Source organism: Carettochelys insculpta, chromosome 14, assembly GCF_033958435.1.
Source record: "Carettochelys insculpta isolate YL-2023 chromosome 14, ASM3395843v1, whole genome shotgun sequence".
Taxonomy (NCBI): Eukaryota; Metazoa; Chordata; order Testudines; family Carettochelyidae; genus Carettochelys; species Carettochelys insculpta.
In genome coordinates, this window is record NC_134150.1 from 45415968 (window position 1) to 45440404 (window position 24437).

Genomic DNA, 24437 nt, shown 5'->3' on the forward strand with positions numbered 1-24437 from the left:
CAAAAATAGGTTAAATTCAACAGTCTCAAGTGCCAGTCATAGATGGAGGGGGTCAAGGCTGGGGGCTCACCACATAGCAAAGCAGAGAGATCTGAATGAATGTAGCACAGGATTATTGCTCTGGCATCCCTCTGCTGTGGCTATGGAAAAGGTTGCCCACAGCAAGGCAGTTCCTGGAGACAAGCTAGGGCACTAGCAGGCACCTGTTACCAGGAAGATTAATTGGAACAGGAGGAGCCACAGTGTAGGGCTGGGAGGATGAGTGGGGACTGAAGGGCCAATCTTCCATGAGCAGCGTAAAAGCTTGGTTTGCTGAGCATCACTGCATTAACTACTCAAAAGACAGAATCTGACACATTTGTAAATGGGACATCATAGGCTGCAGCTGCCTGTAAGAACAGGAGCCAGACTTGACGAGCTGGGGCCGTTCCAGTACCATGTTCTTAAATTTGCCTGAGCCTCCACACAGTAAGGCAGCCGTGGCCAACCCCAACATGCCAGGACAGACAGACAACCCAGGGCCGGTTAGCTCTGCAGAGCTGGTGTTATGACCTGGCACATGAATTGATGCAGTCACTTTCCCGGAGAGGGCTGTGAGCCACCACTTCAGTTCCACCCAACACTGCCTTACAACCACTCTCGTTCCTGGTTAGTGGGCAGTACCGAGTGCCCCCACTCCTTGCTTCCCTGCACCCCAGGGACACAGCCTGACACCCACCCTCGCTCCTGGCTAGTGGGCAGTATTGTATGCCCCGACTCCTTGCTTCCCCACCCCAACCCTCTCGCATGCAGCCTTGCGGGGGGACACTCTCAGTCCTGGACTTTAATAGGAAATAATCTACAAGATAAAAACCATTAAGGAAAAGCAGTCTGAAAGCGTTATGCACAGATACGTCATACAGAAGAGAACAGCAGTCATCTTCTCAAGGCCTTCCCAGTGGGCAAGCGCAGCACTGACTACCAACAGGATAGATCAAGAACAGGGCACCGTTGTCTACTGCCCACAAGCATCTTCAGCTGCTCCGAGCAGGGGCATCGGTAATGTTGCGGCCAACCATCCAACTAGAACCCCAGTCCTTATGCACCATGTGGTTCAGGAAGAAAGCAGGTTTGTGCTGCCACAGGAGGGATGGAATCCAACAGCAAACTCAGCTGCCCTGCCAGGGTGCACTCAACAGCTGTAGACTGAACATGCTGGTGACCAGGAGCAACTGTACAGTACTGCCCTCTTCTGACCCTCCCACCCAAATAATGCAGTAAAGGCCCCAGAGGGCTCCCTGAGAATCCAGTGGGACTGAACAAGGCCATTAACTTCTTAAAAAAAACTCTGCAACTGGATCCAGTGTGGAGCCAGGAAAGTTTCAGGTGCAGCAAAGCCTCTAGGGAGCACCTATGTCTACTGGCCATGACATTCCCTCATCTCAGCTTGAGCAGCAACTCAGCGACACCCTTCAAGAGTGATTTCTAGACCCACCCACTCAGCGCACTGTGGTGACTCTCCACCTGAACCTGTATTCCTAAGGAGACCCTTGTCTTCATTCTCCCTCCCCGTGCCCTTTGCAAGGCATGGAGAGAACCAGGAGTCAAACCTAGAAGGCAGAACAAAGCTTCCTGCTGGAGCTACCCTTTGACAGTCACAGGATCGCCCACAGTCCCCCTCCTGGAGCAGCAGCTTCCAGGACACCAGCTTTCGGTAGAAGAACAGCAGGAAGAGAGGTTGAGAAAAAGAGCATTCATTTTAGGTTAATGCAGGAAACGGACTTCTATGGGAGTCTGATTCACGGAGAAACAGCACAGTCCCAGTTCCGAGACCACACACTGGCACAACAGTCAAGTCAGTCTTAAGTCTTCTTCTTTAGCTCCTCAAATCTCCGAGACAGATCATCAAAATCAATATCCTCAGATGCAGAGCTACTGGCACCAGCACCTGCGGTTGGCAGTGTATCGGGCACAGATGGCAATTCAGGCAGCACAAAGTTATCATAGGTATCTGGAGCACCAGTTCCCGGCTGAGTGGAGGCTTCTTGTTTAGGCACAGGACCTGTTTGTGATGAGAAACCCAGAGATATAAGCCGTGGACAGGTGCCCATATGCTGGTTCCCCCCTCCAGGAGAAGCTACGGGCGCACAAAGAATGCCAGCTACCAGAAAGGCAGCAGAACACCTGTTCCCGAAGGGAGAGCACTTCACGACAAGACTCCTGGCTCTAGCACCCAGCTGAACCATTTGGCTCCAGTGGCATTCAGGAGCCCTGGGGAGCCCCAACAGTCAGGTGATAGTCCCACAGAAAACATCTGAAGGAAGCTTCATTCTGTGGTAAAGCATCCTGATGATGGCTGGGCTGAGCCAGTCTCTAGCCAATAACTGACATATTACAAAGCAGAACTCCCTGCCACAAGGCCTAGTGTAGTCAGTTCTGCTGGTCCAGCTGTCCTGAAGTACGTGGAGAAGTCCTGGCACTGGCAACAGCTGGAAGACTGGATACTGGGCTAGGTGAACCTTTGGTCTGAGTCAGTATGGCTGTTCTTGTGCAAGATCACGGCCAGTGAGTTTCTGAATTCCAGAAGCTCAGTCTCAGAAGACAAACTCTGTGACCTCCAAAGTATGCTGCATTTCAAACTGACCATAGGTGCATGAACCCTATCCCAGAGCTCCTGTGGGTCCAAGTCATTTATCAGCATTCACCACCCACTATCTGGACTATCCTGAGTGCAGAGGATTGCACCACATGGTTAGCAACAGCAGGCTGGAGTAGACAAGGAACCCAATTATCTGGAATCCCACCTCTGCCTACCTCAAGGCCCCTGTAAGCCCCCAGACATGATGAAGGGTACTTCAGAAATGCACATAGCATCTAATTGCACTGGTGCGAAATGCTGAGGAGCTTTTACTGCAACACAGGTAGCTCAGTGGCCTTTACACAACATGGACCTGAAATCAGCAGCAAAGCCTTCTCACTGCTGCTAGTCTTGTAAGAGAGCCAAGTATTAGCACTGGGCTTCTCAGTGCCCTTCTCACCCAGCGCTCACTGGGCAAACCCTGTTTCTTGAAGCATACTAAGGCTGAGTGTAATTTACAAAGTATTTCCTTATAACTTCTCTGTCCCTTTGTTCTTACTGATTCAGAACTCATTCTGCATGTCCTCCAGCAGCAGTGGCCAGAGAAATTCCTAGAGCCAAGCTTTTAGCACCAGGGCCTCTTGACTTAATGGTCAGTGATGAAGCCCACGGCCAAGCGTTCTGATGGTTAATTATTGTTCAAAATTGATGCCTACTTACAGGATCAGCAAGGAGGCCAGAGGGCCACAGGCCCACATATTACCTACCCTGCTCCTTTATGTCTCTCCTCACACCTTGCTCTTCTCCACTGGCAGCTGCATAGCCTTGGGCTTTCACCTCCCCCTGGGAAGCTCCTGCTCCTTTCTGCCACCCCATATTAGTGCTTCCAGTCTGGACTCATCCTGCTCCGTTTCTGGGCAGATGTTTCAAACTGGGCAGTGTCCCTCCTAAGAGCAGCTTTCTCCTGGTGACACCAGGAACTCAAGCCCCAGGCAGTTGACTGTCCCAAGTACCTCCCTGGCATACTCACCAACCACCTGCGTGGAAGACACATCCTTGTCAGCGCTAAGGTCATCAACCTGAAAACAGACATACTGTCACCACACCCAGACCTGACTCCAAACAATGCTTGCACAGTCCAGGTGCTCCTCACCCACCATAGCACCTGCACCATGTGGAGGCGGGCAGCCCTGCTCAGCTGCGTGGAAGTCACATGCGAGTCCCAATGCCATGCATTTCCCTTCCAGAGGCAAGGGGCATGCTCTTCAGTCCATATGACAAAAGCTGCTACCCTGGGGACACATTGGAGCTGGATAACTAGGACTTACCCAAATGCAGAACTGAAATGTTTATCAGGTGTGGAAGGAGATGGAATGCCCCAAGCTGCCTCTTCTCCCCGCACAAGGCCGGGAGAACAGTTGTGCGACATGAACCAAGGAAATTCTGGAGTTCCACAGAGAGGGCTGATGTCATCCCTCCTTGATTCCCACTTGATGTGGAGCAAGGTTCCTTGATGCGTGCACTGGCCAGGAGCAGAGAGCCTGCTCTAGATAATCCCCATCCAACCAAGCCAATGGAATTTGGCCACAAAGCTCCGAGTAGCAGCTGGTGTATTCTGTGAAAAGGGGCCCTGGTCCAGCATGCTCAAGGACTGACCTACACACACACACTCACCAGCCCACCCAGTAACAGTCTGAGGGCAGACACACGAATGTTAGCCACAGTACAGACGAAAGCCCTGATGGGGCTACAGCAGCCACATACACTGGCATGCAGAGAGCCAAGCTGAAGTCTTCCTCTTTGTCCCTACCACGACTCGGTGAGGGGCAGGGCAGGATTTGTTCTGTACCAGATCAGCTGGTGTCAGCCACAGTTCTCATTCCAGGTTTAACATTACATTGATCCAAGAGGGGATCGGGGAAAAAAAATATCAAGCACCAAAAACAGCTGTAGATGGCAAACCTGTTATGTAGAAAGATGCAGACCCTTTATAGTCTGGCTATAAATGGCCAACTCAGGAAAGCTTGCTACAGTTTAATCATCAGTAAGGCCATGAAGGAAAACATTCTTAGAAGCTGGCTCTCTGCCCCAGAATGCGCAGAGGGGCTGAATGGTGAACCTTCAAGAGCTGTGCATGTTAGATTTTGCAATGCAAGCAATGCCACAGCCAGCTGTTCAGAGACTAGCAGTGTTCAATGAAAGTTGCCTTCCCTGTGATTATAATTTTGCCCTCTTCTCAGACTCTTGTTGCTGCGTATAAAGGCGGCTCAGGCACTTACAGACTCATACGTTGGGGGAACTGCTGGGATCGGAGGCGGATGGATGTTGGTAAAAGGCTGGTAAGTCCCCACAGGCACGCCATTGAAGATCTCCTGTAAGTGGGGAGAGGAAAGTCAGCCCTGCCAAGAGAGGAACCTGTGGGACATCACAGCAATTTTGGGTTTCTCTGTGCCATCAGTGATCACCATCGTGTCTGAAAATGCTCTGAATGATGCCTATCAGCCACGAAAACACCTCAAAACACGCCTCAGTCACTGGAGTGGCAAGCCCAGGCTTAGAGGGCCAGAAATGGTTTTACTCACCAGGAGAGCCAATGGCAGGGGAAATCCAGGGCCTCCTGGTACTAACACTGGAACATTGCATCTTCCAGTGCATGCAGCAATCCGGCCATGAGCATGGCACGGCTCCAGCTGCTGGGGCATTCTGCCCACCTGCAGAGGCCATCATCATGTGGCACGGGACGCTCTGGCAACCTGGGCAGAGACCTTCCAGGTATGTGTTGAGCAGTCACAGGCAGTGGGCTCACTAATATTTTCCATCCAGGGGCCAAACAGATTTAGGTGCACTGAGATGTGCAAAGGTGCACCACCATTAGAAACAAAAAGCCTAATTGCGGGTGCTCCGCTAATCAGCTGGTGGTGTATGACTCTCTCCTTGGCGACCACACAAGCACACAGCTCACAGCACATACTGGCCAGAGGTTTACTGCCCAGAGACAGGTCAGTGCAAACCTGGATGCTGCCCAGGCCCAAGCTTTCTGGGAAGAACACAGGCACCCGGAGTCGTTGCTCAGGACGTGTGCCTGCTGTGGAGTAGCTAGATTGCCTCACAGCTTGCTCAGGCTCCACTATCAGACAGAACCTTCCCCAGCTTCGCCTCCTGAAACCATCTTCTCACTCCTACTGGCCTGGGAAGGAAGAACTTCCCTGAAAACCCCATCCATCCCATCCCCTCACCCACTTAAAGAGGTCCTTGCTGTTCTACATTCACCACCTATGTTGGCTTCAGGCAGCTGCTGCCATGGTGAGCTCACGCTACACTCAGAGGAAAGAGAACCCTCCTCTTCCCACAGGAGTCTCATTAATTCAAGACAGAAGAAGGCTGCCAGAGCCTGTGGGCCACATCCTCCACACCATCAATGCCATCAGCCAAGGTAGCGCTGTGCGTGCACACAGATCTTTTGAAAATGCCAGCTAGCATGTAAGCCTCTGGCCAGTGTGTCCTGTGAGCTGTGCGCTTGTGTATACTTGCATCTCCCCTTTGGAGAGCACAGAAGCGCCATTCAAATGCCTCCCCAGCCTCCGCCTCGTGCTGACAGCCAGGCACACTCACCAGTCCCTTTACAGCTGGATAGGGTGATGGCATGGGCATAGGCATCGGCACCATTCCGTCAGGGCCAACTGGCGGGGCCATGAACCCTCCACCCCCTCCTCCATGTCCACCTTTCTTCATATCATCTATGAAGCCAACGTCGATCAGATCCGCCTCAACGCCCGTCGGGGCCTCGGCCTGAGGGGGGAGAAAGGGTTCATGTTGCTAACCCAGAGAACCAGTGGCTGCTGCTGCAGTGTCGAGGAGCTGCCTTTCGACCCACGGGAGTGCTTGTGCCTGCTACAGCAAGAGGCAATGCACACAGAGAAGCCTACACACAGCAAGGGGAGACAACGTCACTGCCCAGGGTGGGGGCTGCTGCAAAACTTGTGGCAGTGCCAAAGGAACAACAGAGAATTTGGCTCTCAGAGGAGCAGCAGGGGAATACGCCACCTCGGAGGTCTCCATCTCTGTCCCACTCACCATCACCACGGAGTCAGGCTCGTAGGGCACGTTGTAGTTCTTTGCAATCTCAATCAGGTACCTCTCCACTAGGATTTTGGGAGGCGCCTCCACACTCAGTTTGTGCATCAGCTGGAACAGAGACAGAGCTGTCAGCCAGCAAGGCAGAAGCCAGGAGCTAGCATCTCTGGGCCAGGCATGCACATGATGGACAGCTAGGCACAAGGCTTCCAGAGCGAGGCTGCTCCTAGGACAGAGCTGCTGGAAACACTCTATTCAATGGCCTCGCTCTTCCAACTGGGGCCAGCCCTGCTGCATGCGCTATGCCTCTGCAAGTCCACACTCAGAACGGCCCCAAGCCACGTCTCCATAAAGGGGAGGCAGAGTGAGCTCTCACTCTCTCAGGGCATTCTCCAGCATGACATGTGCCCTGGAAACAACCCAGACAAGGGCAGACCTGAAGCCCCATGTGTGTCTGAATGCAACACGCAGCCCCACTCAGTAACTTAGCCTTCACTGCTAGGCTGTTACCCTGTCATTGACTGTCCCGATCTGGTTTGTCCTGCATAGTTTGCCATATTCCTTGCTGTACTTTGCACACAGCTGGTCAGCAACCTGCAATGGAAGACACAGTCTGGAAAATTCTAGGAAAACTATTGAGTTTAGCACCAGCTCATCATTTGACTTCCTGTCCACCATAAGACAGGAAACCTCCCCAGGTACCCATCTACTAGGCCCAGTGACTGTAGTCACTAAGCTGTTTCAACCCTTGGGAAACTAAGATCTTGTGTGCACCAGTTAAAAAGGAGGGAGCTGCACCAATGCCCAAGGCCTCTGCAGAAACAGATAAGATTAGATGTGATATAACCACCAAATTATCCGTATCATACATCACAGGAAGACAAAAGCCCCCAAAGGTCACTGACAATCAGAAATGGAAGAAAATGCTTTCCTGACCCCAACTCTGGTGATCGGTTGGCCCTGAGAAAGTGCCCAAGGTACATCATCTTGGCATTTAAGAGAGTCTCTGCATGAGCTGTGAAGGCTGGCCACACCTCCCAGGCTGTCCTCTTTCCAGATGCAACCAGTGCTCCCCGCAGCAAAAGCAGACAAAGACACCCAGAATACATGCAAAGTGTCCTCCCCACAAATCCACATACCCTCAACTCCTGTCCATAGCACTAATGTGCTCTCATTCCCATCACCCTGGTGCCCCAATCAAGCACCTGACTCTGACCCCAAGGTTCAGTTCTCCGTATGAAGATTCACCCACATTTGTTCCAGACAGATAGGTAGGAAACATAAGGCTCTGCTGCAATCAAGTCCCCAAAGCCCAGGGAGGCTGCCCCTCAACTAGCACTGCACACACAGCTCTACTCACAATTTTCAGCTCGGCCACTTCAGACTGCAGTCGAGGGGCAGCCCAGATTAGTGTGGAGACAGCTTCTGCCAGGCCCGTGTCCAGATCCCTAAGACACATGAACCACAGGTTACCCACTCCAGCTCTTCTGCTCGTGTGTGCAGCTCAAGAGCTGCCAGGCATGAGGTGCCCTTATCTTCCCCATATGAGCTGCTGGTCTGCCTGAGCAGAGGCAGACCTTTTGGGTCCCACTACACTGCCAGCTGGATTGGACTAAGGGGATTGTTTGACTGTCATACTGAGATGTGGCCATGGGGTGGAGGTCAGGCTCTGGGGTGCTGCAAGGGAGGAGAGTCCCAGGGCCCAGACTACCCCACATGTACACATCAACAATGCAATTAAACAGACCCTTAGCACAGACCAACTGGCATGGACCAGTGACAGTTGTCCAGCCACACGCAGACAGACCAACAGAGTCCTCAGCACACGAGCATACCTAGCTATCTTCCAAGTGAGGGGAAGCCCACGCTAAACTCCTCCCCAGGTCCTTCACCCCAAATTCCCACAGGTAACTTTGTACTCAGTGTCTTACTTCATAGACTGAATCAAGCCGAAGCGAGCTAAGAGCAGGTCACAGTACAGCTCCAAGATCTCCATGGCCTCCACTAAGTAGTCTTCTCGGATGATGTGCTCCACACGGATCCGTGCTCGTTCATCCTTCCCTGCTGCCAGATAATCTGCAATCTCCTTCCTTGCCTTCTGGGCTAGCTCAGCTACAGGACAAGGCATGAGCACTGGTTACCCAGTGGCCAAGAACTGCTCTGCTATCACCCCCAAGGGAACTCATCTTATTTGCTAGCTTCTTCTCTGAAGACAGATTTGTAGAGCCCTCAGTAGAAGCTTCCCTACTCCATACTCAACGCACTGGTTCATTTGGGCAGGGCCCAGGAATGCCAGGCTTTCTGGAAGGTGCTAGGACATTTTTGGGCATTGTGGGCAATAATATGAGGGCATTGGGCACCTAGACACAAGGATCCCTCTTTCCTGGAAGTCTACGGCGGAAGAGCACGGCCACCATGAGATTCCACCTCCAGACTCAAAACCAGCCCCCTGCACTGCAAGTGCCAGGCTGTGGTTTAGAGGCTGTTACTACTCACACAACCCCTGAGCTTGCACATTCAAAGCCTCAACTACAGTTTTACCAAAGCCAAAGGGCCAGCCCACTGTATCTAGTCAGCTCAAGGGCCCATCTTACTGGTTACATGCTAGAAAGATTTAGCAGGCAGATGCTCGGAGAATCCGTACCCCCCCTAGATATGGTTTCCCCAGCGCAAAACAGGTCTATGGGGCGGGGGTGGGGGGGGGCGAAATCAGGGAAAGGGCAACAAAAGATTTGGGCATGGAACAGCTGCCATATGAGGAGAGATTAGTAAGACTGACTTTTCAGCTTGGGAAAGAGATGACTAAAGGTGAGGGCAGTATTTGATAGAGGACTATAAAATCATGACTGGTGTGGAGAAAATAGATAAGTGTTACTTCTTCCTGTGACACAAGAACTAAGGCTTACCACATCAAATTGATAGACAACTAGGGTGACCAACCATCCATCCCGTTTTAGGTGGGATGGTCCTGTATTTGGGATGCCAAAAAGGCATCCCTACTTATTGTTTTAAAAGGGACTAACTGTCCCATATTTGGGCCCTCTCTCCTGCCCCACTGACCTTTTCCACCAGGAGCTGCGCAGGCACAGCTGCTAGTGGGGGTCATTTCCCCGAGCCTCGGGAAAGTGGAGGCTCCCAGGGAGGGTTGGCAGCTGCTGTTTCCATGGGGCTCCCAAGGAGGGCTGGCAGCTGCTACCTTGTTCCTGTCTCCCCGGGGCTTGGAGGAGCCAGGAGAAGCCAGCCGCCCTCCCCTCCATACTTCCCAGGCCCGTATTTGGGACAGGGAGATATGGTCACCCTATAGACAGCAGATTAAAAAACAAACCAAAGTATTTATTCACACTACACACAGTGTACCTGTGCAACTTCTTGCCAGAGGATATCGAAGGTGAAGACTATAACAAGGTTCAAAAAAAGGACTAGATAAACTCACAGATTACAGGTCTACCTGTAGCTATTAGCCCAGGTGGGAAGGGATGGTGTCCCTATCCTCTGTTCTCCAGAAGCTGCGAATTGGTACCAGGAGAGGGGTCAATTGATAGCCATCCTATTCACTCCCTCTGGGGGAGACCCAACTTTAGTCACTGTTTGGAAACAAGATACTGGAGCAGATGAACCTTTGGTCTGTCCCAGTCTGGCTGGTTTTATGTTCTAGACCAGCTGGGAACAGGGCAGATTTTAAGCCCTGAGCCAATTCTATTTTGAGGGAAAGCAGAGAGCCCCAGATACAGATCGCTGTAGAGCTGTGTATCTTCCCTGCACCCTGCCCTCAGCCTCTCAAGCATTAGAAGGGTTGCAAGATGAAAACACCAACAGGGAGAGTAGGGTTAGCACAATCAATCAATGGAGCTCAGATAGCAAAAGCAGCAAGTTCTGGAGCTGGCCAGAGATCACTGTGGAGGGGGCCCTGCAGCTACCTCCACCAGATACTCACTTTTCTTTTTCTCCAGTAGCTTGAGGCGATTGATAACCAGGCGAAGGTTGACTCGCAAGCGCTCAGCCTTGAAACCGGAGCCCAACATAATGTCCACTTTGCAGGAAGAAGAAAGGAGAGTCACCGGACGTTCTGCAGCTCTCAAGCGTCCGTCCCTTCCTGTAGCTTTACTGCCTCTGGCTGGAAGACTGCTTACTTTGCTACACAGGTGCCAACCACGAACTTTTAGATGCCTGAAAGAGACTAAAAGGCCCAAATCCCATTTTGCTGTTTGTGCTGCTCCCCACTGGTGCAACCAATCCTTCCTCTGCAGCACACTCCCACCCACCACCTAAAGAGGAAGAAGTACCACTCTACAGGTGTAGGAACAAGAGTTTTCTCTGGGTCATCATCATCATCATCATCCATGGTCTCAGCGCCTGTTGGTGTCTGATGCCTCTCTCACTATTACCTTCCATCTTTCCCTGTCCAGCGCAGAGTGGCTTAGTTTCTGTCAACTAGCTCTGCACCAATCTACTGTATCATCTACCCATTCTTTGTGGGGTCTGCCTCTCCTATTCCAAATGCCCATTATGCTGAATACCAGGGCCTTGATTTTTTGTTCATCATTCTTCAAATATGCCCAAACAGCTGTAACTACCATTGTATAACCTTCTGCAGTAGGTTCTCTTTCGGCTGTATCTTCCTATATAATTCCTCATTTGCGACCTTCTGCATCCATCCTATTCTCAGGATCTTTCTATAACTCCTCTTGAATGCCAATATTCTTCTCTTTGAATCTTTCGTTATCACCCATGTCTCACATCTATACAATACGCTACTCAATACACACGTTTTCAAGAGGCTCAGCTTCGTTCATAAGGTAACCGCTCTGCTTTTCCAGATCTTATCCATCACCTTCAAACTCTCTTGCTTTTGTTATTGTAGTTGCCATTTCCTTCTTACAGTCTAGATCATACGATATGTTGCTCCCCAGATGTGAGCTTCTCTACATTCTCTAGTTCAATCTCATCTACACTGTCTTCCTTCCTATTTCGTTGTCTCCAAATACCATTGTTTTATCCATGTACTTAAATCACCCATTTCGCTCATGAGTAAAGGCCTAGTTGAATCTTGCAGCTGTGCTGCGGACAAGACAAATCACAGAAAAGCAGTAGTGGAAAAGCTGGAGCAGAGCTATTGGTTTAAGAAAACATTTTTTGAACAATAAAACATTCAAGTACTTTGATACACCTGTAAATTTTTTGATAAATGAAACAATTTGCTGCAGCTACCTTACAATAAAAGTGACTGGTGCAGTCTTAACACAACCACTCTAGAAAACAAGTCCTGGCCCTTTAGGCTTTCACTTTTACAGTTGCTAAATATTACAGCAGCCCACACTACTACAATGGTCTCCATCATGTGCCGGCTTTGCTTGGGAAGACCTGTCTGTATCAAGATTCTGTGAATGCTGAGCATGCAGTATTATGCAAGACAGGGTGCTTGCCATGCTAGTTCTGGAAAACACTGTAGAACTGCAGCTGAATCTCAAAACTCTTCAGGGTTGCACATTTTTGCAAGTGAATGTACTGGGAAAACTGCTTAAGTTTCACAGGCGAACATAGGGATTGCCTCCAGAGGGAGCCCCTCTGCTGGTAACACATTCACTTGTTTCACATCAGAAAACCCAAACTGCTGCCACAGAAGACAGCTAGGGCTGCCTGAACCTTGGTTTGGCAAGGAGTTCCTCTAGTGATGCAGTCATGTTCCTTCAGCCCGCCTGCTGTTTCTTTCAACACGCCTTGGAAAGCCAATTCTGCTCTGTATCTTTGCTGTGCTTCTCTTTTGCACTCGAGTCTGCCTAGCGCGTCAAACCCATTAGATTGCTGGGCAACTGATTAGTAGGCATCCTGCAGTCTACATAGGCTATGGATCGCTCCCTTCGTAGTTCCATTTGGGATCATCTGGGCAACTGATTGCTAGAAAGAAAACACATTCCCAAAGATTTAATGATTTGCTTCAGAAGGTTGGCATTCTGAGCATTCACAGGGCCAGGGTGCAGCATAGCCCACGATTCGCTATAGAATGATAGGATACTAGAAATGGAAGAGACCTCAGGAGATCATCAAGTCCAGTCCCCTGCCCTCATGACAGGACCAAGCACCATCTGTACCATTGTGGAAGCCATCTTATATAGAAGCCATTTCACATTTCTTACTTCTGCACGTACACAAGAGCCTGAACTTTTCCTCACCTATTTGGGAGCGGCCGGGAGGATGAGCTCTATGGAACGCGTTAATGAACTATTTGGAGCTGGGGCTCCTACTTCCTGGTACCTGTTCCTCCTTGCTGATAACAGTTTTCTCTCTGAAAACGATTTATGTTCCTCTAACTAATTGTCTCCGGCATTGGACTTGTTTGTGGAAGGGTATAAAGTACTAGAGTTAGCTGTATCTAGCAGCCTTGCTGGACCTGGTTTTACCGGTGTCCAGTTTGGCTCATCTGTTGCCTTACTGGATTAAATAAAGCTGAATGTTAGCCACCTAAACACAGGGGAGTCTTGTGCTTCAACAATCTAGAGGTTCCACCAAGATCCCAAAGTGCCACTTGCCCCGACAGAGGGACCGACGCCCCACTCCCAGGCCTCTCAAAGTGCACACAGTAGCAGGTAAGGGGGATACTTGTTGAGAAATCTCCTGGCAGGGGCTCGGGACTGGAGTTGCAGCTCACCATCAGGGTGAGGGGAGCTACGGGTTCCACCTTCGTGGAGCAGCTAACATTCTTGGTTGGTTGATTTCTGTCTTTGTCTATTAGGCCTGTCTTGTATGTCAGAGTTCCAAAAGGGCACGCCGGCGTCTCTAGTGAGGCAGCCGTGCGCTGGACCCTCTGTGTTCAGATGCTAAGAACTGGTGTGGTGCCACTGCTGTCTCTTGGCACACAGAACTGTGGGAAGCTTTGTTGTCTCCCTCTGTTTAAAGTTATCCCCAAGCCCGGGCAGACTTAACTCCTGCCAGGCCGTACACTCATTATGGAGAAAATACTTGCAAGTTTTTAGATAATGGGATTGATATACCAGAAATGATCCTTCGAAGCAATTTCCTCTAGAGGGTACTTTTGACTTAGAAAACTAATTATTTCTCTCCAGAGGATATTTGAATCAAAAAGCAGCAAGAATTTCTCAAACACAAGTTATTGGGAGTAAGGAATATTGGAGCAGTTGCATCTGGGCTGCGAGAAACAGCTGTTTGGACAAAAGCCCAACCTATAAGACCTTGAAGTAACTGCCCAGCTCTGAAAGCTGTTAGTTCAAGCTCTTTTTTTCAACTCCTTACACTTGGTACAAAGTGTAGCCATGCAAGCATATATGTTGTGGTATATATATATGTCATGGAGTTTTGTTTAAACGAATTGTCTTGCTAACAGGTGTTTGTCCAGAATCTGATAACTTGCCCCTGTAGCAACAAAGAGCTGTTTTGGTTTTGTACTGCCATGTGTCTGCCAATTAGAATCTGTACTAATCTGCACTCCTCACCCGTTTGTGTTTGGAGCTTCTTTGCTTTTGACCAGTCTGGGGTAGTTTTGTCTGTCTGTCCTGCTGGTGTATCCATAAGGAGGGGACGCCTTCTGATGTGGACACCTTCCAATATCAGAGAACAAAAGTTGTGTAAAACCTAAATAAGTTCAGAGTTAAAATTTTCTCTTCTGTTGTAAAGTTAAGTAAATTATAGAGGTAACATTAAGATATAGAAATAATGGGTGAGATGTACTTGAAATCTCTTGCTAAGGGTTATACCCAGCAGGACTACTGGGATCTGCAGGGTCTGGTAAACCAAATATGAGTTAGAAGAAAGGTTTAATGCCGATCTGCCAACAGCTCTCAGCTTTATAGTTAATCCAAGATTTACTAAAGGAAGGGGAACTCATGAAGACCCAGAGCCCCTTCAGTAGCCCAAATTTGGCCGTTTCTAAAGAAATAATCAAATTTAAATCTCCATAATTCAGTAAAACTTGCTAGAAGAAGATAAAGGGTTTCTATTGGGATTTAACTGCCCCAAATGTATAAAAGGGAATGTAAGCTGTGTATACCACTGTAAAATTAGAGTAGTGCAACGGGTGTTTTTAAAAAAAAAAAAATGCACTTAACATGAGTGACCCTGTAATAAGGTGCAATGTATATGACTGTCTTTTAATAAAGGGAAGTAATAAAAGTCAAAGGGAAAGTCAGATCCCTGTAATAACACCTTCAAATGGTGACATCTGAAATACTAAAGTTTTCATTTTTGAGGGAGCAAGCATGTGATTAGAGCGAAAGAGTAAATCACTAACTCTGAAGAGTCTGGAGAAAATTCAAAGTAGCTTGCAGAGTTTAAAAAGAACTAAGCATTTTGTAAATGGAGTATTTTAAGATGTAATGTGCCACTCCCAAAGCGGGGGTAGAAAATTGTTCTTTTGTCTTTCAGAAACACAGAAAAACTGGTAGGTGCTGAAGAACAACCTAAAACATCATGAATCTCCTTTCAAAATGAAGAGTGTGGTTTTGTATTTTGTTTGTGCTTGTCTTACTAATAGCATTGTTAAGTTGTCTATATTGGTAAGTAAACAAAAATACACATGGGCTCACAAATTAAAAAATGGTCCGTATGTTGCTGCCTTATTAAAGGCCTTGCAGTTATTAAGTGTGCTGCTCATGATGAAGTTACATGTGGAAATCCCTTGGCTAACTCAGCATCTCAGGCGGCAGCCCTTTCCCCTCTTGGGCCACTTCACTATTTCCTATTTTTACAGGCTCCCAGTCTCCTATTGCAACTCTTATTGATACTGCACTATTCCAAGATCAGGCCCTAAATTCGGAAGAGACCACCTGGAGACTGGATGAATGCCTTTTGCATCCTGAACACCTTTGGTGCTCCCCAGACGGCTGCCTGGGTGCGCCCAGGGTCCTTCTCCCTGATCTTCCTTGCGTGGACCATGGCATGGCTCATGTAAGCAAAGGGGGGACGATTATTGCTGTTCAAACAAAACTGGTTTGCTCCCAAATTCTCCCAAGTGGCCCAGGACTACTGTCTGGCTTGCCCTGTCTGCCAAGCCCACAACGTGAGCAAACCTGTAAAGTCAGTTCTGGCAACCAGATCTCTGCCTTTTAGGACCGTTCCTGAATTTACAAATGAACTCCGTTCAACTACCCAAACGTAAATCTTTTGAATATGTGCTGGTTATTGTTTGTTTGTTCTCGGGATGGGTAGAAGCTTATCCATGCAGCAAAGCTGATGCCATCACAGTAGCAAAAAGACTTAAATCATTATATCCCATCCTGGGCAATACCCCTTGTGATCTCCAGCGACACAGGTACGCACTTCACTGGACAAATTATTCAAAACTTGGCAAAGTACTACTCTATCCAACAGGCGCTACATTGGCCGCGACACCCGGAGAGCGTGGGAGCAGCAGAAAGACAAAGTAGGATTTTAAAGAATTAATTCGCTAAAATATGTGAGGACTCTGGTTTAACTTGGGTAGAGGTGCTCCCGATTGCCCTAATGGATACGAGAACCACTCCTAACCAAAAAACTGGAATTAGTCCCTATGAGATTGTGTGTGGCTGGCGCATGAGACAGCTGAGCAGCCCGGAGATCGACCAGGCCAATACCACACTTGTCAGAGGAAGCATAGTTAAGCATTGTCAGGAACTTATGAGGTGCGTGCAGTCCTCTCATTCACAGGTCAAGGACGCTTTCCAGGAGGCCCCAACTGAGCCACGCCACAAGCTGCAACCAGGAGATTGGGCCGATGTGAAGATCCACCAGCGAAAGACTGCCTGGAACCAAGGTGGACGGGTCCCTACCAAGTCCTTTTGACCACCCCTACCGCTTTGAAGTGCCAGGGACTGCCCACCTGGGTTCACGCCTCCCACTGCAAACCGGTTCCAGCTCCTATAGAGGCAGGTCCTGAAGAGGAGCACCACAGACCTGGTACCGGAGACCCAGGTCCAGAAATAGACGAGGATCAGCGCAGGCCTGGCACCAGCAATCCAGGCCCAGAAGTAGATGAACCTGAGGGACCAAGACTAAGGTACCAACTGCAGCCCAGGAAACCTGCCAGCGATAGGTGAAGAAAGCGACGAAGTCCTGAAGAACAGCCCAGTGGGGCTGGCCAAACAAATCCTGCTGAACTTATGTTTAGTTTTGTTTTTAATGCCTAATAGTTATAGCCTATGTGGCTCAAACATGTTTACGCTTTTAATGAACCAAGTTTCCCAAGAATTTAATGCCATAGATTGTTGGATATGTGCTCACAGCCCTGTACATTCAGAAGGAGATGTCCCAATGATTCCAGTCCCACTAAATAACACTCAGATGAATGGCACATGGTTTGATGAACTGGGCCAGAATGACACATGGTATGACAAAGGGTTTAATGGCCTAGGATATGGTCTGTTTAGCCATAACTCTAGTTGGAGAATATTGTTGGATGTGCAATGGCACAGGAGCCCAGGTGGGGAAAAGCAGGTGCGAGATAAGCGTTGTCCAGAATGGGGTTTTGTATATAAAAAGACACCTGGGAAAAAGATAAAAGCCCTTCCAACTTTGGCATCTTCGGGTACTATTTGCAGTGGATGATGAAACCCCAATGCGATAAAACCTTAACAGCTAAGGTTGGCCATTATTTTATATGTGGCCAAAGGGCATATAAAACGCTGCCCATAAATTGGAGTGGAACCTGCTATATTGGGGTAGCCTTCCCAGCCATTCGGATAGTAGACTGCCATCCCGGTAGCAGAGTCCGACACTACCGAGAGATAAGGAACGTGGAATGGTACTGGGGAGTCACGACCCCAGGTTTGGGTGTGGCCTTTGCGATAAAGGCGATCGGGAGGTTGGAGGAAGCTTTTGAAAAAGTAGCCAATGGCACAACCAAAGCCCTCCAAGCCATTGATAAGGAATTAGGAGAAGTTAGGCAAATGGTCCGCCAAAACCAGGATGATAAGCTATATTGATAGACAATTATTTTTAACCAATTTTATAGATTAAAACATTGAGATTCATTATTTTTACTGTGTTAGAAAATGATGAGGACCACTTTTTTTTTTTATTTACTAGATGAATTTTGCCTCCGATATACCAGGTTCTATTTGGATGGAAACAGATTCAATCAAAAGGGCACAAACCACACATTTTAAAATATTTTTTCATTAGTTCAGTAAAATTATGTTATACTTTCTATATACAAAACATGTTCTGATGCATGCACTGAGTATGCAAAACCAAAATGATTAAGCAAAAGAAATATAAGCAGTTAGTGAATGGAAATCATTGTTTCTGGTCCCCATGTCCTTCAAGATTTTACATTAGTAAATCTCATCTCTCACACCTCGTATTTATTCATAGATTGGAAGAGGAAAACGGGATCTGCTCTTTCGACACCCCATCTGTTTCTCTGTTTTCAATAAGTTAGTCACTGAGCAGAACTAGCTGACCCGAAATCCTAGAACCATATGGTCAGAAAGGATGGCAAAAATCAGCTAGACTAACTCGGAGGTTCTCAACCAGGGGCACCCATACCCCTAGGTCGGGAAAGCAGAGGTCTTCCAGGGATACATCAATTCCTCTATGTATTCGTCCACTTTTACAATACGCTACATAAAAAGCACTAGCATGTCCATACAAGTTGAACCCCTCTAATCCAGAATGCTCTTGATCAGCAACATCCATAATCTGGCATAATTTTAGTCAACAGGATGACCACTTATCATGGTCTCAATGTTTGTTTACAGCTCATGTGGACATGTTGGTAATGTGCTAGACAATACTGACCTCCTGTGGTTGGACAGATTTTCTCTTTGGCACTGGTTAGGTTTTAGGGGTGCCAGATGAGAGGTTCAATCTGTACAAAGTTTCATACAATGACTTGTTTATACTGCTCTATATACACTATTCACTGCAAGGTAAGTAGAACATTTCTACTGCAATTTATTTTACAGTTCTATGGTAAAAATGAGAAAGCAAGCAATTGTTCAGTAATAGTATGCTGTTATAGTTTTGTATTTTTGTCTGATTTTGCAAGCAAGTCATTTTTAATGAGGTGAAATTTTTGAGGTTATATCCAGTACCAGTCAGACTCCTTTCAGGGTACAGTAGTCTGGAAGAGCTGAGAGCCACTGTTTAACCCCTTCCAAGATGCAGGATTCTCAAAGAAAATATTCTCTCTGCAGCTGTGGAAGAGACTCCAGGAGCCAAAAGTTCAATTAGGACTCTCATTACATGAACGTAGCTAGTTATCTTCACCAGTTCAGTGTACTTTTCCCTTTTTTAAACATTTCCACTACAAACATTCTGCTTGAGTAAGTGTGGATTTTTTAAAAAAATAGATTATAGCAATACAATCATAGAAATGTAGGGCTGGATGGGACCTCGAAAGGTCACCGAGTCCATCCCCAAAAGCTGATGCAGGGCCAAGTAAATCAAGATCATCCCTGACAGTTGTTTGTCCAACAACCTATTTTTAAAAACCTCCACACCCTCCTTTGGTAACTTATTCCATTTTTCAAATCCATCTTTGTAGTTGGCAAGTTCTCGCTAATATTTAACCTAGAAGTCCTCTGTTGCAGATTAAGCCCCTTGCTTCTTGTCCTCCTTTCAGTGGGCTGAACAACTGATCATAACGCTTTTTATATCTGAAAATTGTTACCAATTCTCTCCCTCACTCATCTTCTCCCAAGACTAACTTGTGCCCAGTTTTTAACCTTACCCTACAGTCAGGTTCTCTCAACCTTCTATCATTCTTGTTGCTCTCCTCTGGACTCTCTCCAGTTGGTTCCCTTCTCCCTCTCAGTGTGACATCCAACATTGGACACAGTATTGTAGCCAATATCTTACCAGGGCCAAGCAGAACAGGCCAATTGCTTCTGGTCTCTTAGAAAAGACACTCTTGTTAATATAACCTAGAATTATAGTAGCCTTTTTCATAAGCACATCATATGGTTGACTCATTCAATTTGTGATCCATAACAACTCCCAGATCCTTTTCTGCAGTGTACCACTTCCCTGTTCTCCATTTTTTTTAGTTGTGAAATTAATTCTTCCTTTGCCCTTGACTTTATTGAATTTCACTTTGTTGATTTCAGGCCAATTCTCTAATTTGTCAAAGATATTTTGAATTCTAATACTGTCCTGTAAAGTGCTGGAAATGCCCTCCTATTTTCAGGTCATTCACAAATTTTAAACATGCTCTCCACTTCATTATCCAAAATATTGAATAGTACCAGACCAGGACCGACTCCTGAGGGACACCAGTAGATACATCCTTCTAGTTTGACAGCAAACCGTAGATACCTACTTGGAGTAGCATTTTTCAATCAGTTATGCAGCTTTTTGATTTTCAGATCATTAGGCTGCTTCTGATGGGAGCCATAAGGGCCTCTTGCTATTTTTCCTATTTCTCCTTTGCAGTGGGATAGTTTGTGCCTACACCTCAAAAACAGTCTCTCAGAACTGCCAGCTCTCCTAAAATCCTTTCTCCCTTAGATTTTCTTCCCATGGGACCCTATCAGTTCTCAGTTTGTTACAGTTTGCTTTTATATAATGGAGATACACCTCTCCTAGAACAGGAAGGGACCTCAGGAGGTCATCTAGTCCAGTGCCCTGCCTTCTTGGCAGGACCAAGCGCCACCCCTGACATCTATTTGCCCCAATCCCTAAATGGCCTCCTCAAGGATCAAACTCACAGCCCTGGGTTTAGCAGGCCAATGCGCAAACCCGGGAGCTATCCCTCCCTCCAAAATAATTTGATGTACACATCTGGACCTTGGGAGGTCATCTAGTCCAGTCTCCTGCTCTCTTGGCAGGACCAAGCACCTTCCCTGATATCTATTTGCCCCAATCCCTAAGTGGGCTGTGCAAGGATTGAGCTCACAACCCTATGTTTAGCAGGCCAATGCTCAAGCCACTGAGCTGTCCCTCCCCACTTACTCTCATTGTCCTTATGCTGTTCCTCTTACTCCTTTACTTACAGATTTCCGTAAGTGTCCTTCCACCTTCAGAGTTGCAACCTATTCCTTCCCATTAGCCCAGTGGCTTCCAAACTTTCCAGCATCACACACCCCGCTTCTGATTTTTGAGAAACCCTCACCCCCCAACCTCTTCTTTACCATCACCCACCCCCCTTTTTAACAAAAAGTCAATTCATAATTTAATATAAAAAACTTTATATGAAAATGTTATTTAAAATTAAAAATAAGCACACATCTTTTCTTGATGCCAGACCAGCTGCTCACCAGGGCCAGCCACCTACTCAAGAATCACACTGCTCCTTTGAGCCTCGTGAGCCACCTGCCCAAGTCCCTCCCCTCCCCCAAAGCCAGGCACCACCAGCCCCCCCACTCTTACTCCATCCTACTCCTCTTCCCCCCCCCACCAACCCACAGTCACTCAACTTTGCACGAGGCAGTTAGCGCCACATGGGTCTTCACCGACTGCCTGCTTTTGTAGTGGCTGCCCTGAATCAGCCATGTCAAATGGCAGGGGCTGACACCTGAAAGCAAAGGCTGGCTCTTTCTTGGGGCAGGGAGGCCGGATCACCTTGTGCCCTCCTCCAGAATTTCTTCACACTCCCTAAGGTGAGCATGGCCCCCACTTTGGGAAACCATGCAGTAGGCACTCTTGGGTCCACGGAGACGGAAAGCCACTCAAGCGGCCCACTCACTAGCTTAGCTTGCCCATTGCTGCTCTAGACACTATGGATTCCTAGGAACAAGCAATGGTTAATTACCGCAAATTATCTAGTCCCTCCCACAACACGTGCAAGACAAGTCCTGTATTTATGAAGTCTGGATTAACTGTCCAGTTCAGTTTAAAATATGGGAAATGTTTACGCTTTTACCATTTTCCTTGACAGACTATATCATCTAGTGTTATTGTCAACGGTACACAGTCAACGATTTTTTCTGTTTCATTTGTCACATTAAAGTTATTTAGAGCTAAACATGGATTATTTCCTCCTTGACATTTACCTTTGTCACATGCTTATGGACTCATGTTCCCTCCCACCACTTACCTATTCAATAGACAAGACTGGCATGAGCAACATGTGCCTCATTTCCTCAAATCACCTCACCTCCTTTCTTTCACACTCTTCTCTACATTGTTTCAAATATTTCCAATATGCTTCCTAATGAAGTGTCCAACTGTCACCTTTAAAATTCTTGTGTAGGGTATGAAAAATTGCAGGCATGTTTCATCGGAGAGACGCATATATTCAAACAGAAGATCAATATATCTAAAATATATCTACAGTTTCATAAATAGTATCCATATGCTTTACAGACACATGAAGGAGCCCCACTCTGAATACTTTAAAATGCAAATTAAAAGAAAATTTATGAATGATAAACAAGTACAACAGAAATAATAAAAGTGTAAAGTCACTATTCCCAATGAGTATAAGAATACTTTAACATTCTACAAACAACAAGAAGTCCTGCGGTACCTTAAAGAGCACAAGCTTCAAGGTGCCACAGGACTACTACTTGTTCTTCAATACACAGACTAACACAGCTACATCTCTGCTCGTTGTCCAACATTCTGGGTTTACTAGTTTTATATGCACATTATGCAACCAAATCAGAGGCATGAACCAACTGACTTACTAATTCAGGATCAGCATTCACCTTAACTACAGCCATCTCACTACTTGAGCCAAAGGCAACCTGGACTTTCACACCCGACCCCCCCCCACCCCAGCGACAAATGGCATCTGGTGAGGAAGAGAAGGCACAGAAGCATTTTAAACCAGCCAGTCTCTCCTGCATCTCATCACCTTGGTCTCGAACAGATAAAGACAAGGGAGCCGGGGAGGCCGACCGGAGAGACCAGCGGGGCTGCTAGGGCAGGAACACGTTTCAGAGGGTGGCCTTGTTAGGCTCTTCCAGCACAAACGCAGAGTCCGGGAACACCGTAAGGACTAAGAGCTACCGGGGAGGGAGCGGGCTGCAGCTCGTGCCAAACACACGCCTTAGGCTGCAAGGTGCCACAGGGCTCCTGGGCCTGAGGTGGCGGGGCGGGGATGCTCAGCTCCGGCCACTACCCCAACACACCACTCGCTCCCCTCCGACGTTAGGCGCTGCAGGGCAGGGACCGCCACAGCATGGAGCAGAGACCGGCCAGCCCCAGCCTCCAAGGCCAGGAGACCGGGGCCGTTCTTCTGTGCCCCGCGCCGGCCGCGGCCCCCTCATTCCGGCCGCCCCTCCCTCAGTCTGGTCTCGGGCCCTCCCGTATTCCGGCCGCCCCCCCCCGTCCGACCCTCCCCCAGTCCGGTCCCGGGCCCCCCCTCATTCCGGCCGCCCCCCCGTCCGACCCTCCCCCAGTCCGGTCCCAGGCCCCCCCTCATTCCGGCCGCCCCCCCGTCCGACCCTCCCCCAGTCCGGTCCCAGGCCCCCCCTCATTCCGGCCGCCCCCCCGTCCGACCCTCCCCCAGTCCGGTCCCAGGCCCCCCCTCATTCCGACCTCCCCCCCCGTCCGACCCTCCCCCAGTTCGGTCTCGGGCCCTCCCGTATTCCGACCGCCCCCACCGTCCGACCCTCCCCCAGTCCGGTCTCGGGCCCTCCCGTATTCCGACCGCCCCCCCCGTCCGACCCTCCCCCAGTCCGGTCCCGGGCCCCCCCCCATTCCGGCCGCCCCCCCCCGTCCGACCCTCCCCCAGTCCGGTCCCGGGCCCCCCCTCATTCCGGCCGCCCCCCCCGGCCGACCCTCCCCCAGTCCGGTCCCGGGCCCCCCCTCATTCCGGCCGCCCCCCCCCGTCCGACCCTCTCCCAGTCCGGTCCCGGGCCCCCCCTCATTCCGGCCGCCCCCCCCGTCCGACCCTCCCCCAGTCCGGTCCCGGGCCCCCCCTCATTCCGGCCGCCCCCCCCGTCCGACCCTCCCCCAGTCCGGTCCCGGGCCCCCCCTCATTCCGGCCGCCCCCCCGCGTCCGGTCTCGGGCCCCCCTTATTCCGGCCGCCCCCCGCTCGGGTCCGCGCAGCACCGAGCACGCGGGACGGGGCCTGCCCGGGAAGCGGACACTAGGCGGCAGCGGCCAGACCATGACGCAGGCCCGTCAAGATGCCCACCAGCCCCACTCACCGGCCGGGCGCCCGCGGCAGGACAGCGGCGGCAGTAGGAGCCAGGCGCCAAAATGGCGGCGGCGCAGCCCCAGCCCCTCCCGCCGGCGGAGCGATCCGCAGCAGCGGGGGCTCGCCGGCCTGTCACAGCGCCCGCGGGCGCTGCCGGAGCCCGGAGCGGGGCGGGGCGGGGCGGGGGCGCTCCCCGGCACTACTTTACCTGGTGGAGGGATCGCGGCGTGGGTCGTATGACCGTACGTGGAGTCACGCGGCCCTCAGCGCTCCGCCTCCCACCGCACCGGCCGCAGGCCAGGGCAAGGGGCGGGGCACATCGGCTTGACGTGCGCGGCTCGCCGCTCCTGACCCCGCCCCCAAGCTCGTCCCGCCCCGCCCTTACAGCTCCAACCCCGCCCCGAGCCCTACTTGCACTTGGCCCCTGGCCCCTGGCCCCTGGCCCCGCCCTTACAGCTCCAGCCCCGCCCCCAGCCCTACTGGCACTTGGCCCCGCCCCACGCTCGTCCCACCTCTGGCCCCGCCCCTCCCCCAGACATCACCTGGTCCCGCCCTCACAGCTCCAACCCCGCCCCCCGCCCTACTTGCACTTGGCCCCTGGTCCCGCCCTTACAGCTCCAACCCGCCCCCAGCCCTACTGGCACTTGGCCCCGCCCCCAAGCTCGTCCCACCCCTGGCCCAGCCCCTCCCGGATATTTCACCCGGCCCCGCCCTTACAGCCCTAATTGCACTTGGCTCCGCCCCCACTCTCGTCCCGACCCTGGCCCCGCCCTTACAGCTCCAGCCCC

At 49.9% G+C, this 24437-nt stretch overlaps 1 protein-coding gene across 3 annotated transcripts; it reads right to left on the reverse strand.

The window, feature by feature from the left end:
• Positions 1-803: 803 nt before the first annotated feature.
• Positions 804-23877, reverse strand: IST1 (IST1 factor associated with ESCRT-III). 3 transcript variants are annotated; one of them, XM_075008774.1, is made up of 10 exons: positions 23858-23877; positions 10566-10808; positions 8563-8743; positions 7992-8079; positions 7142-7225; positions 6632-6742; positions 6170-6346; positions 4837-4929; positions 3588-3636; positions 804-2041 (listed from the first exon to the last, which is right to left on the reverse strand). In XM_075008774.1, exons 2-10 carry the CDS (start codon positions 10651-10653, stop codon positions 1842-1844), a joined length of 1071 nt encoding a protein of 356 aa, XP_074864875.1. In that variant the 5' UTR covers positions 10654-10808; positions 23858-23877; the 3' UTR covers positions 804-1841. The 3 variants fall into 3 exon arrangements, with proteins under 3 accessions (XP_074864875.1, XP_074864877.1, XP_074864874.1); XM_075008776.1 differs by lacking the exon at positions 23858-23877 and adding an exon at positions 23660-23819 and having other exon boundaries at positions 10566-10661; XM_075008773.1 differs by lacking the exon at positions 23858-23877 and adding an exon at positions 23660-23818.
• Between the last annotated feature and the right edge of the window lie 560 nt (positions 23878-24437).

Bases quoted from the DNA above. Each gene is read 5' to 3' on its own strand.
- IST1 (XM_075008774.1), bottom strand. From the start codon at position 10,653: ATGTTGGGCTCCGGTTTCAAGGCTGAGCGCTTGCGAGTCAACCTTCGC. The intron at 4,930-6,169 runs GTGAGTGTGCCT...CCCCACTTACAG, and splicing joins ATCCAGCTGTAAAGGGACTG to GAGATCTTCAATGGCGTGCC. The intron at 3,637-4,836 runs GTAAGTGCCTGA...GTCTGTTTTCAG, and splicing joins TTCCCCCAACGTATGAGTCT to GTTGATGACCTTAGCGCTGA.